This window comes from Lissotriton vulgaris, chromosome 4_1 (assembly GCF_964263255.1).
Source record: "Lissotriton vulgaris chromosome 4_1, aLisVul1.2, whole genome shotgun sequence".
NCBI classification, from domain to species: domain Eukaryota; kingdom Metazoa; phylum Chordata; class Amphibia; order Caudata; family Salamandridae; genus Lissotriton; species Lissotriton vulgaris.
In genome coordinates this window covers 1,476,083,172-1,476,097,723 of record NC_141691.1, presented here as the reverse complement: position 1 = coordinate 1,476,097,723, position 14,552 = coordinate 1,476,083,172, and the positions used below count along the sequence as shown (strand labels likewise).

Sequence of the window (14,552 nt, the reverse complement as noted above, 5' to 3'; positions counted from 1 at the left end):
CCAGGACCTACTGGCAAAAATGTTCTGTTCTATAACATCAATTGCCGCTCTTTACCCAAACACAAGCTGGACAACTTCGAATTTGTTATTAGATGACAAACCTAGTGCACTATTCCTCACAGAAACCTGGTTACATGATGGCTCTGGTCCGGATGTGGCCACCGCCCTTCCTCCAAATTATGCAATTGTCAGGAAGGATAGAACCCTTAAAACTGGGGGTGGAATTGCTATTATTTATAACAAAACACTTAATTGCACGTTTGAGCCACTAAAAATCTGCTTGAATCCCAACTTTACGTTGTCTGGCATCCTAATGTACCGGCCTCCTGGGAACAGCACTAAATGGGCTTCTGAATTAGCTAATCGGATCACCCCTTTTTTCTTGGCCTCTAAAAACTTCTCTCTTATTGGAGACCTAAATCTACACTTAGAGGACAAATCAAACACGACTTGCGCTAACTTGCTAGAAGATCTGACAGCGTTAAGTATCAATCTCCTTAACTCAGGACCTACCCATAGAGCAGGACATTTGCTCGACCCTTTATTTTCTAACCTCCCACAACTCCCATGGCAGGACACCATCCCTGTATGCGGGTCCGACTATTTCTTAATTAAATTTAACCTTAAACTACCTGTTACTTCCTTTAATCAACCTACGTTACCAGCTTCATCTAGGAAAAATTGGAAATCCCTAGATATTTCAAAACTTAACATAGCACTCAGCAAGAACATACCCAATAAGAATCAAGGTATGGAAAGTATTGCAACTGCTACCCAACAATGGCTCAGCAAGGCGGCTGAGTCCTGCCTACCCACCCCTAACACCAAGGGTAATAGACATCGTCCCCCTGTCCTGTGGTTCAACGATTCACTTAAAGAGGAAAAAAACAAATGTAAGGTACTTGAAAGATTTTGGCGAAAAGATTTCGCTCCTGACAAGATAAAAAGGTACCAAACAGCAAGAAACCTTTACCATACCGCATGCAAGAAAGCACGCGCCGTGCATGTCGCTAATACCATTACGGTAGCTGTAAACAAAGCTAAAACACTGTTTAATACGGTCAAAGATCTAGCTGGGGCTCAAACTACAACCCCGTCTCGCCCGCTAAATGAGAGGCAATGTCAGGATTTAGCTAAATTCTTCTCCGATAAAATAGATAACCTAATCGTTGAAATAGACAGTAACAGCATTGATACTGCCCCTAAGGAAGAGTGGGAGTATACTCCTACTGTAAACCAGACCTTACAACAATGGTCGTCCATTACAATCGATATTCTTAAATCCATCATGAAGACAATCAAATCTGGCTCTCCGCAGGACCCCATTCCTATCAATATAATAAAATTATTGGACACCCCCTCCCTTGAAATCATTGCTAACACTTTAAATTCGTTCTGGAGCTCACCACAGTACCCTCCTTATGGAAGCATGCCATAGTGACCCCACTTTTAAAAAAACCTACAGCAGACCCAGAAAAATTAGCTAACTACAGGCCCATCTCACTCCTCCCGGCTTTTTCCAAATGTCTGGAAAGACATGTGCATTCTGCACTAACTCTATTTTCGGAAGAAAACGCCCTTCTCCACCCAACTCAGTCAGGATTCCGAGCAGGCTTCTCCACGGAAACTGCTCTACTGGGAGTCTCTGAAACCATTCGGAAACTCCTCGACGACGGTCATACGGTTGCGCTTATTCTACTCGACATAAGCGCAGCCTTTGACACTGTGTCGCACAAAAGGCTGCTCACCACGTTAGAAAAAAATGGAATCCGTGGAGTTGCCTTGCAATGGATCAGATCCTTTCTGGATCAACGGACGTTCCAAATAGCATCATCTGCTGCGTGCTCTGGACATTTCAGTGCCCCTCATGGAGTACCGCAGCCCGCTCTTCTTCAATCTCTATCTTGGACCCCTGGCGGACCTAGTGGAGAAATCTGGACTTACCCTGACGTATGCAGACGATTCACAGATTGTCTTCTCGCTGTCAGAATCCCAATCATCATCTTCGTCCCTTCTCAAACATGGTCTCCTGAACATCTTCAACTGGATGACAACAAACCAGTTGAAATTAAATGGAGACAAGACGGAGATTCTCATCTTGGGTAAGCAGCCAGATCTTTGGAGCACTTCACACTGGCCTGCCCAGATGGGTAATCTTCCTACACCAGTTACCCATGCAAGGAATTTGGTGGTAATCCTGGACAATTCACTGTCCATGAAGCAACAGGTCAGCAAAGTAGTGGGCCTCTGTTTTACAATCATAAAATGGCTCAAAAAGATCCTTTGGATGCTGCCTATCTCCACGCAGAAAACAGTAGTCGATGCCTTCGTTACATCTCGGCTTGACTATGGGAACATCCTGTACCTAGGTGCAAACAAGGCAGTCATAAAGAGACTGCAGCTTGTACAGAACGCGGCTGCCCGACTTCTTTGTTACATACCTAAAAACACCTGCGTGTCCCCCTACCTGCGTGAACTTCACTGGCTGAGGGTGGAAAATCGCATCAGATTCAAGACCCTAAACTATATGTTTAAAATCAAAGCAGGCACTGCACCTAAATACCTTCAGGCATTAGTTCACCCCTACTTTCCAAAAAGAAACCTAAGGTCTCAATCAGCTGCAAATTTCTGTGTGCCTAGATTCAAGCTCTCCAGGATGGGAGGGAGATCTTTTGCCCACCAGGGTCCTTCTATCTGGAACGCACTACCACCCCATATACGAAAGGAGGAGAGTTACTCCAGGTTTAGAAAAGAAATAAAAACCTGGTTGTTCGATCAGTAATCTTGAACAACTTCTGCTGAACGTATTCCATCTTTTATGCTGTGCTCTTAGGCGCCGGGAAACCCTTTTTGGGTCGCTGTTTGCGCCCTACAAGTTTAAAAAATAAATAAATAAATAAAATATATTAGTTACTCAGTTTACTGTGGGAGTGTTCAACTACCAGTCCCCAGTTTTCCTTGAATACTCCCTCCGGGTTACCCAATCAGCACCTGGCCCCCAAGGAATAAGGTCATGAGGCAGGCAGATTGGTATTTGGTGCGAGGCTGGAGAGCAGCAGTCATTCTCAGTTAGTTCCAGTCTTGGGTGGTTGCTACTTTGTAGCCCTAGATAGGCGTCAAGAAGCTATCCAACATAAGCCCTTCCTTGTTATGTTTCAGCATCAGAAAGCCACAACATAGTTTGCCTGCATCAACGAGGTGTTTGTTGGGTTTGATTGTTTCTGAGCAGTTCTGAGCTCAGTCCGGGGGCATAAAACCTGGACAGGCAAATGAGTAAAATGCAGCCAGCTGCATCTTTCCAACAGTTGTAGCAGTAAAAATACAGTTGGCAAATATTCCTAAGTAGTGGACCTCTGTCTCGACCCTGTGGAACTGGTAAGATGTAGGGCTTGGGTTTGGCGGCATCTGTCAATTGCCTGAGTCTGTGACTGACATCGGCTTGTCTGCTCTTCCGAGTAACCTTGTGTAATCTGTGTTCCAGCAGCGATGCTCCCCAGGACTACACCCTTTACCTTGGAGGCCAATTATTAGAAAGTGTCTAACTGAGCCTTGTTTTGGTTAGCCTAAGGGGATCGGGGTACCTGAAGGTCATCCCTTCCACACCAAGGCCTTTCGGTCTGCTGGAGGTTTAGAAGTACATAAGGGAAACACCTGGAAAACATCCGCACTCTTGTATAGTGCTTAAACAAAAGGAAAAAAGTAGCACATAAACAGTGAGCAGAAGGGCACAACTCCAGGAGATGGACAAGCACAGGAGGAAGGAAAGCCCATGCATGCTATTGAATAGGAAGCAAGCAAATGAGATTGACAATGAAGTCCACTCATGGTAACCAGTGGGAGGGCTTTAAGCCCACTATAAGCTAACAATAAGTCTCACAACAGACTGTTAAGTAGGCAAGACCTGAAAAGCTTACAGGTGGGTCTTGACCATATTGGGTGGCACAGGATTGCTTTGGAGCCAAAATGAACTGCGGTTGCCATCTAGGCGGTCAGGCCATGTACTTGTGTTTAATGTTTCTTAAAGTTGTAAGCCTTTCTGTTGTGCTGTTTTTGATGATACCAATACAATTGTAGTGTAAATAGTAAAGACAAGCCGACAATTGATTCACAGAGACAGTAAAAGTACAAAGATTGTAACTGAATGATCAAAATCAGGTGACCAGTTAGCAAAACTTTCCATTGTAAATGACTAACTCCACAACTAATGTTTTCGGTGTGTAGCGTCCAAATCCTCTCTCCAGTGCTTGTTTTTACATGCTGAAGTAGGTATTACATTTCCTTGCAATCTCTATTTTCTTTTTAATATTTTTTCCCCCATTGGAATTATATTTTTCAGCCACATTCGGTCTGAAGGCTGAACTCTGCAACTTGTTATCTTTGAAAAAGCAGTATAGAGGACCCAAGCATTTAATCTGATTGTAACTCAAATATTAGTCATCCTGTTACGTCTGTGCTCTAATTAACATTAAGATGCTTCTTTTTCAGATACCAAAACCTCCAAAGAGATTTTTGATTATGCTGTGAAAGCTATAAATCCTCAGGTGAACATTTTTTTAAAAATAAGCATTAAGTATTTATTGACATTCTTTCACCCTATGACAATTATGTAATTTTGTTGTAATTTTTTTAACAGGTTGAATTAAAAAGATATGCCGTACCACTGGGTAAGAATAATTTTCTATTAGAATAGTTTGTCAAAAATTATTAGATTTTTCTTTTTAATTCAATAAAAAATAAACTTTATGTGCAGTATTTCAGTAGTGACTGTTGGTCTGCGCTAATCCAATAAGGGAATTAATCTGTGCAAATGGATTTTCTTAGGTTGAAATGGCACGCCTTCTCTAGCTGATGTAGATGTACACTTGTTCTGATTTTGTTTAGACATTTAATACATTTACAACAGATTAACATATTACAATCCACATGAGCGTTTCATATTGAGCAGCAGTGTGGCTTTGTAACCTAAGCTGCATCATTGAAAAACCGGCTGCTTGGTTAGGGTTTGTACCAATTCTTTAAAGAGATTGACTCTAAAAACTCAAGCTTGATTTCATAGTGCACATTGGACATCTCAATAAGTGATAATGATATTACCTATATAGCAAACACAAGCCTGTTTGCCCTAAATTGGCTGGGTATGCCCAGACGAGGGTCCCTCGCTCATTTCGCCACTGGATTCAAGCTAGCCTGACTGATGGGGGGTGTTATCCCGAAATGGGCCTCTTGATGCTTGTTTCCGGTCCAGGGAAGACCTGGCTTGGCAGTTCAGGCTGGACTGTTCCCATGAGGAGCAGGGTCAAGACTGCATATGGCTGGGGCTGAACTGGGGTGGCGGAGTGAGCTAAAGAACAATAATGTATTCAACCCAGATCTGTGATTGGAGGTAAGTGTCTGAAAAAGTTTCAGCGCTCCGTCCATCATCTCCTTGTGTTTGCTTTGACTTTACCTGTATCCCAATGGGGCGAAAAACTGTTTGTTCGAATCTGTAAATGAAGTGTAAATACTGCCCTGCAAGCTCAAGATTTAAATATCAAAAGGTAACTGTTGCTGAAAGTTCTTACACTTTTCTGTTCTGTAGTTCTGTAAGTGCTAGCTTAACATGCATATCAACATCACACCTTAACATAAGTGCATTGGTGATAGAATTGGTGCAACCTTGGTAAATTACAATTATTTGAGTTATTTAACGTTGCTCACTGGTGTTGTCCTAGTTTGGATCCTTGCTTCCTACCTAATTACAGATCCATCACCCTCCTTCTGTTGGTCACTAATCTCTTAGAAAGTCATGTGTTTTCCAGTTGCCTACATTCTAGAAAATAATCTCATCCGTGATGATACCAAGCAGGATTTTGGCCCAACAGAAGAATACAACTATCAAAGACCGTTTTTTAAAATGTAATTTTATTCGTTTTACGAAAGTTAGAGACCTAAAACATTAGCATTTTAAACCATGATAGAAATGTTATTTTGGGAGGAGAGGTAGAGGCTATCCAACTTTTATTTTTTTATGTAGTTTTCAAAAGAAGGAAAACCGAGAATGACAAATTTCCTAGCTAGCGTAACGGAAAGTTTCAATTCTATTGAAGACTCGGAGGCGAGGATTATGCTATCCTTTCTTCACTTTATTGAATAGCAGCCACTTGTAGTTAAGCAAAACCAAACCACTATGAACCATAGGGAAATGGGGAAACCGCAAACAATAGAGAGTCCATGTCTAGAGTGTTGCGTTCTCTACACCAATCACAGGCTCCCAAGGCGCTGGTAGTCCCTTATCTCTGTTACTCCTCCTCTTTCGTCGCTCGGTCAGCCATATCGGAAACTTCAAGAATCCTGTTTGCCAGACTCGCCTGCAAAAACAACTTGCACATCAGCGATAGAAATGTCTATGGATTAACTCTGTGAAAGAGAGCTTGCAAGCAAATAATAATTAACAAAGCGAGCCACATAAAGCAAGAACTTTAGTTACTCCAATACGAGGGAGGGCGTACCACAAGGAACTTGTACCCTGGGTGGAATAATCCTCGCCTCTGAGTCCTTACTAGAATTGAAACTTTCCATTACGCTAGCTAGGAAATTTTTCATTCTATGTCGGGACCGGAGGCGAGGATTATGCTCGTTTAAAGCTTGCTCACCACCAAATGAGCCAGATCAATCACCGGTTTGAAGTAAAACCGTTTGAAAGTAGAGTCTGAAGACCAACCTGCTGCATTCAGAATGTCTTAAAGACGAGCTCCCAGGGTAAAAGCTTTGGAGGCCATCGCCCCCCTAGTAGAGTGCACCCCAAACGCACGCAGATAGATTCCAGCTTCCTGCGTCACCCACCTGACCCAACGGGCAATCGTGGGAGAGGATACAGCCTTATGAGGCCTCTTGAATGAAATAAGCAACTGGCGTTCCCCAGGGAGACGTAACTCTTCCGTCATATCCTCATATGCTTTAAGGCAAGAAACCACAGAGCTTTGGGGAATCTGGAAATGCAGGATAAGTGATGGACTTCGTACCGCACTTGGTACGCCTACGGATAGTAAAAGTAACCTCTGTAGGGGAAAAAATCCTACCCGAGACATCCAGGGCCCTGACATCCGAAACCAGTCTACAAGAGACCAGACAAAGAAGCATGGCCATCTTCGTGGAAAGCTCCTTGCGAGAAAGGAATCTATTCGGTTGCCAGGATAACAGCAAGTTCAAAACTGTTAACATCCCATAGTTGGGTACCGGGGCTCCGGAAGCAACAAGAGCCAAATGCCCCGGAGCAAGCGACATACCATGGGATGCTCCCCGACCAGAGAGCCATTGATCATAACATGCCCAGCAGATATAGCAGAGCGAAACGTATTAACCGTCCGATAAGCCATACCCCCTTCCGCCAGAGAGGCCAGGAAGTTCAAGATGGAGGTTACATCCGCTGCCATAGTATCGATACTCCGTCGCAAACATCAACGACACCACCATCCCCAAGAGGACCGGCATCTCTTAATGGTACTGTCAGCCAAGGCACGCCGCATCCGACTCCGAAAGGCCCGGGACCGCCCATCGTCCCCTGTAATCCACCACACAATTAGCTTCAGAGACCCCTGCTCGATCAGAGGGTAAGAATTCCTGGACGGATCGAGGAGGAGAGTCTGAAACCGGGGGAGTGGGATTGGAAAATCTCAAGAAAGGTCCAGTAGAACTGGAAACCAGACTTGCGATCTCCAAATCGGTGAGATGAGCACCACATTTGCCTGTTGACGCCGCACCTTGGCCGTCACTCGCGTGATCATAGCGAACGGGGGAAAAGCATAGCCCTCTTTGTCCCTCCAATTCTGAAGAAACGTGTCCGCAACGTTCCGGTCTCTAACTGAAGAACCGGGGAAGTTGGTGATCCAGACGGGAAGCAAAGAGGTCTACCGGGAAGGGACCCCACCGGCTCTGGAGATCCGCGAACACTCCTGGATGCAGCTTCCAGAAACTCACATTGCGGAATTGATGAGATTGGAAATCCACAACCAGGTTGTCCTGACCCGGAAGGTATTCTGCCGTGACCGAGATCTGACGATCCAAGCAGTACTACCAAAAATGTGCTGCCAAGTCTGAGAGAGCTTTGGAACGCGTGCTCCCAAGATGGTTGATGTACCGGACCACCGACACATTGTCCATCTTGAAAAGGACGCAGGACCGGATCGAGTCCTTGGTCCAGCACTGGTTCGCGAACGAGCCTGCCAAAAGCTCCAGACTATTGATGTATAACTTCTGCTCCGAAGGAGACCACACACCTCCTGTGGCTAAGTTGCCACACCCCCGCTCCAGCCGGACCTGCTCTCGTCTGGTTCTATAACAAAATCTGTTACGGAACCGAAATGGCTCGCCCATTCCAAGCCTCCATGTGTGAGAGCCACCACTGGAGCTCCTCTCTGGCTTCCGCGGAAAGGATCAGCTTGTGAGAATAGGAAAGGCCGTTGCGCAGGTGAGACACTTTGAGACGCTGGAGGGCCCTGTAATGGAGCGGGCCTGGAAAAATCGCCTGAATGGAGGCCGAAAGAAGGCCTATAATGTGCGCCAACTGCCTGAGAGGAATTTGCGACTGTGTTAAAGACCTCCAGATTTGGTGACGAATTTTCACCCTCTTGCGATAGGGCAGGCTCAGGGTGGACACCACCGAATCTATAGTAAAACCAAGAAAAAGAACGGTCTGAGAAGAGACCATGGTAGACTTGGTCTCGTTGATCAGAAAACCAAAACTCTGAAGGAGGTTGACCGCCACTTGAATTTGACATGAGAGAGTCCTGGGATCCTGAGCCATCAACATGATGTCGTCCGGGTAGACAATGAGCCGCATGCCTGAGGATCGCAGGCGCTTGACCACTGGCCGCAGAACCTTGGTGAAGCACCATGGGGCAGAGGACAGACCGAAGGGGAGAGTGGTAAATTCATACGTTTGGCCCCGCCACAAAAACTGTAGAACCCGCTGGTGCAGCGGAAAGATAGGGATCGCCAGATAAGCGTCCTTTAAGTGGAGACGTGCCATCCAGTCGTTTGGCCGAAGAAGACCTTGAAGAAGATGGATGCATCATGAAGTGGCGATAGACCAACCACTCGTTGAACTCGCGCAAGTTTATAACTGGGCGTTTTCCCCCGTCCGGCTTGTCCACTAAAAAGAGGTTGCTGAGGAAACCATTGGGGTGAGGACTGGTAACCGCAAAAGCCCCTTTTTCCACCAGAGAGTGCACCTCCTGGTCTACCTGATCGGAGCCTGCCTCGGAAAAACAAAGTGGACGGGGGGCTCGGGCTGAGAAGGAGTCCCTAGAAACTCTATGTGAAAACCCTGCACCGTTTGTAAAACCCACGCATCCCCGGTGATGGAAGTCCAAGTTGGGAAAAAACACGCCAGACTGCCCCCCACCTTTTAGAAGGGAAGAAGGGAGAACACTCACTGGAAGAACTGGAGATGCCACCGCCTCTTCCTCCTCTGTTTTTCCCTCGGGTAAAAGGTGGCAAAGCAGGCCTGGTCTTTATTGCCTGTTAACGGAGCCTTGTCCCCTGTGCTGATTTGGACGGCCGGACGAGCGGCCCCTGCCTCGTCCGGCCCCTTGGAAAACCTGAGGCCGAAACACCTTCCTAATGGAGGACTGCGCCCGGTCCCGGGAGGTAAAAGTATTCACAAACCTCCCCAACTCCTTTACAAAGGGGTCGCCCAAGCGGCCGCCCTGCAACACTGGCCCCGCCTCAGAATCGGCCAGATCCCCCAACTTCGGGTCCACTTTTATCAACAAAGACCTGCGCAGTTCTGTGGATATTGCACAATTGGCATTCCCTAGGAACACCACCACCTGCTGAGCCCACGAGGACAGATGTTCTGGCGATATGAGGGAACCGGAAGCTTTAGCCTCCTCCACCATGTCAAGAATTTTTGTAACTGGGCCCAGGATATCAAGGAGCTTGTCCTGGCACGCCCGGGGGAGTAGATGGAGGGGCCGGTTGGGGGGCAGTGCTGGCTAGAAACGCTTGTTTTAGGGGATTAAATGCGTCCATGGCCGGGCCAGCAGGCTTAGCCGGGGGCAGCGGGTCCGCCGAAGAGCCAGTAGAAGAAGGGTTGCCGGACAAACCTTGAGCCGCCCTGGTCAGCCTCTCGCAGGCTTGATCTAACTTACGGGTTAACCTCTGTTCAATGGGTAAAATGGCCTGCTCCACCGCCTTGTGGATGGACGCGTCCATTGCATCATAAAAACAAGCATTAGAAATGCAATAGGTCTCGCAGCATTAGAGTTAGTGCTTTTAGAATTGTTAATGGTTTTTTTTGGTAAATCTTTAGCATGAGGTTGAGGGTGAGTGAGGGTGAGGGGTTGAGGGTGAGTGAGGGTGAGGGTGAGGCTGAGGGGTTGAGGGTGAGGGTGAGTGAGGGGTTGAGGGTGAGGGGTTGAGGGTGAGTGAGGGTGAGGGGTTGAGGGTGGGTGAGGGGTTGAGGGGTTGAGGGTGAGTGAGGGTGAGTGAGGGTGAGTGAGGGTGGGTGGGTGAGGGTGGGTGAGTGAGGGTGGGTGAGTGAGGGTGGGTGAAGGTGAGTGAGGGTGGGTGAGGGTGAGTGTGAGTGTGAGTGTGAGTGTGGGTGAGGGGTTGAGGGTGAGTGAGGGTGAGGGGTTGAGGGTGAGTGAGGGTGAGGGGTTGAGGGTGAATGAGGGTGAGGGGTTGAGGGTGAGGGGTTGAGGGTGAGTGGGGGTGAGTGAGGGGTTGAGGGTGAGTGAGGGTGAGGGTGAGGGTGAGTGAGGGTGAGGGTGAGTGAGTGAGAGAGGGTGAGTGAGGGTGAGGGTGAGTGAGGGTGAGGCGTTGAGGGTGAGGTGTTGAGGGTGAGTGAGGGTGAGGGCGAGTGAGGTGTTGAGGGTGAGTGAGGGTGAGGGTGAGTTAGGGTGAGGTGTTGAGGGTGAGTGAGGGTGAGGGGGAGTAGTTGAGGCTGAGTGAGGGTGAGTGAGGGTGAGTGAGGGTGAGTGAGAGTGAGGGTGAGTGAGGGTGAGTGAGGGTGAGTGAGGGTGAGTGAGGGGTTGAGGTTGAGGGTGAGGTGTTGAAGGTGAGTGAGGTGTTGAGGGTGAGTGAGGGTGAGGGTGAGTGAGGGTGAGGGGGAGTAGTTGAGGCTGAGTGAGGGTGAGTGAGAGTGAGGGTGAGTGAGGGGTTGAGGGTGAGTGAGTGAGGGTGAGGAGTTGAGGGTGAGGGTGGGTGAGGGGTTGAGGGTGAGTGAGGATGAGTGAGAGTGAGGGTGAGTGAGGGGTTGAGGGTGAGACCTAAAAACCTGACGATCGTAGGGTTTAGCAAGATTTTGGGGGTGAATGTAAAGAGGCTTGATGTGTGCATAAGTGCCTCTCAGGCAATACTTAGCATGAGCCCCTTCCCCTCCAAGAACACACCCCCACAGAGTTATTTTAAGTTCGCACAGCTGCATTTCATGTCCAGATGAATACTGAGAATGATAATTTTTCATCACTGAATAGAACTGATGTAGCTTATGAAAATAACACACAGTTTAAACAAACTGGAGATATACCAATAAAATACATCTATATTATTATAAATAACACCACTATTGCTTCATGGCGATCATGTCCGTAAAGGAAAGTAATTTGTGTTACAGCATAAGCGTTTAAAGAGTTTGCAATTGTTTCAAGACTATTTCTATACCATAACTGTGCAACGTTTCTCTACACGGACATAACCGCTTTACTCGCCATTAGAAAGTGACACAGACTATAAGGCAATGAAATATCACACAGGAGCACACTGAAAACGTGCAAATGTCACACTTAAGACTGAAAACTTGGCAACTTTGGACAATGCGGGGGTGGGGTGCCGTGCAGACTGAATACCTGTACCAGTCAGATCCTTCAAGACTGACTCTTCGGCTGTTAGCATCAATTTGCAAATCCCCGCCTCAATACCTCAAGTGATTGTAACATTGTTTGGACACGGGAAGTCTTTTTGCAATAAAGCTTATTTGATTCTACAGCCACGATTTCTACTGAAGACGGAGGGAAGAGAGGGGAGGGGGGAGGAGAAATGCGACACGGCGGGAAGGGGAGGGGGCGGAGCTGATTGGAATTGAATTGGTTGAAGTGTGAATTTTTTTAAGTGGGTGAGGGAATGTAACACTGGTTTGGCAGGAGAGACCACTGGGACAGAAGCAACATAGCAGGGCTGGGGGGTGTTGTAAAGCAAACGGGTGACCGAGCAGTGAGGGGTGGAATAAAGCAAACTGACGAGCGAAACATGAAGCAGGCAAGGAATACTACTGGCAAGAAAGCAACCTGGAGGAGGTGAGGCACAGGAGTTCCAGCAGCGCATTACTGAGGCAGATAAGGGTGAAGCACATGTCAGGCAGCGCATTACTGAGGCAGGTGAGGAACGGGAGCAGGCAAAGCCCAGGTCAAGCAGCGCATCACTGAGGCCGGTGAGGGAGAAGCACATGGGTGAGCAACATGTCGCATGGCAGAGGGGGAAGAGAAGTACATGCGGGAGAGCAACACCGAGCATGGTGGAGGGGGACGAGAAGTACATGCGGGAGAGCAACACAGAGCATGACGGAGGGGGAAGAGCAGTACATGAGGGAGACCACTGCAAAACACTTGCCTGCATACTGGTGCTTAAATAAATGCCTGTTTCGACCCTGGCACGGGACGCTGTCTGGAGAAGGCCGCACCGCCGGTGCATCATCCGCTCGCCATTTTGGAATACTCGAGAAGTCGAACAATGTTATGACAATGTTTATAACTTTTACAGTCAGGCCTGGCCGCACATCTGCACAGCATCAGACCCTGGTCAGGCCCACTGAGAGGAAACCATTCTTTAGCTGGCAGCGGTTCGCTCCAGCCAGATGTTATCACTTTGCCGGTATCTTTTCACTGAACAACAAAAAAAAACAACACGTTTTTTCACATGTCTAAAGAGGAAATGGGAGTCTCTTGTTTGGGAGGCATTTTGCAATAAATTCATTCGGCTCTCTGGCTGATTTGCTGTGACAGGACTGAATGCAGTTCCGAGACAAAACCGAGCTTCCCTTTGATGTCGCGGCGCTCGGGCCCTGCCAGTGCAAAGGAAGCAGCCTTATATAGAGGCACAGCGCGAGCTGCAGTGTGCGCGTGAATCACCGGGGCTTCAATGCCTGGGTACATCTCAATAGGCTGTGAAATTGGACAGTCACCTGGCATGTGCTTATTTACACACTGCCCTCCGCTGCTCTTCCTCAAGTGCCTGTGCACGGCGCGACGGGCGTCTCTCATCCTTTCTGAAGCAGCAGTAACTAACGTCTCTGACACCTACTCATTCCGGCAGGCTGTCACGTGAAATGTCAGATCGCCGTCATTACTCGCATTGTTGCTGCAGGAAGCTTGAAGCATGAGTCACCATGGGTACACATGCAAACAAACCCGGAAAATATGTACAAGCGGAATTCAGTTGCGTTGTGGTAAATCCACTGATAATTAGGAAGAAAGCGAGTTTATAAAATGTGTGGCAAGTGCGGGGGGTTTTATTGCACCACAGCTGTGAGATAAAAATATATTTCTACAGGCGAGGGAGTTATTTCGCGAATGTTTGTGAAATATGTATTCCGACCGATGGAGGCCTAGTCAACCGTATTGTGGTATACTTTCTGGGAAATATGGCGAAGGCTAGTCTCAGCCGGACTAGCTTCTCACCAAATTATAAGATTGCTCTAAAAAGAACGCCTTCACCGCCAATCTCTGTAGAATGTTTGTATATGATTGCCTTTATCGTATCAGTGAACTCTGACAAGCAAAGTTATGTTTTGTCATACTTTAGAGCTAGCATGCTACTAAAATCCACATGGCTCACTAGAAATCGACTTGGACTAGCAAAATAGGCATATCTGGGGCTTAGTTGGACCCTTCTGGCTAGTCGAATCTCCTAACTTCTGTGTGACTGAAAGCTTTGAGAAATTTCTCTTGGGCACTCGAGCAGAAAAGCCCACCCTTCAAACGTCACTCATGAAACACCTTCTGATTTCTTTATGGTAAGAACTAATGTCAATATTTTAACTAAATCTGACGTAAACACTCACTCATGGAGTTTTCTTACACCGCTAACCTACATAACAGTGAAAGAGCGATAGACGAATCCCTCGGGACGAACCCCAGGAACTTTGGTGCAATGTGGAAGGGTGAGTGACCCCCTTCCTGTTGTCATGAAATAACAAGACGGACGGACGGAGGAGAGGGGAGGGGGGAGGAGAAATGCGACACGGCAGGCAGGCAGGGGAGGAGAGTAGGAGGAGGAGGGGGGAGGAGAGTAGGGGAGGCACGGCCTAGCGGCAGGCAGGCAGGGGAGGAGAGGAGGAGGGGGGAGGAGAATAGGGGAGGCACGGCCTAGCGGCCGTGCAATCAAGTAGTGAGGGGGCGGAGCTGGGGGAGGCTGTGAGAGAGAGTAGGCAAGGCAGGCGGCTGGGGGCATGTGCACGCGCATTTAAGCTCAATGCGCATGCGCATTGAGCTTAAATTTCTCGTGCACTGCAAGGAATCGCCACGATTCCTTGCAGTGTGGATAAAGAGCGGATAAGTCCCAATACTCTCGCCTTG

The 14,552-nt window shown here is 47.7% G+C and overlaps 1 protein-coding gene across 1 annotated transcript in view; it reads left to right on the top strand.

The window, feature by feature from the left end:
* PRKDC (protein kinase, DNA-activated, catalytic subunit) overlaps positions 1–14,552 on the top strand; it is a 2,818,033-nt gene that overhangs the window by 152,734 nt on the left and 2,650,747 nt on the right. Inside the window, exons 8-9 of the mRNA XM_086965729.1 lie at positions 4,486–4,541; positions 4,634–4,664. Of these exons, the coding sequence (XP_086821855.1) occupies positions 4,486–4,541; positions 4,634–4,664 (87 nt within the window). The remainder of the gene's footprint in view (positions 1–4,485; positions 4,542–4,633; positions 4,665–14,552) is intronic.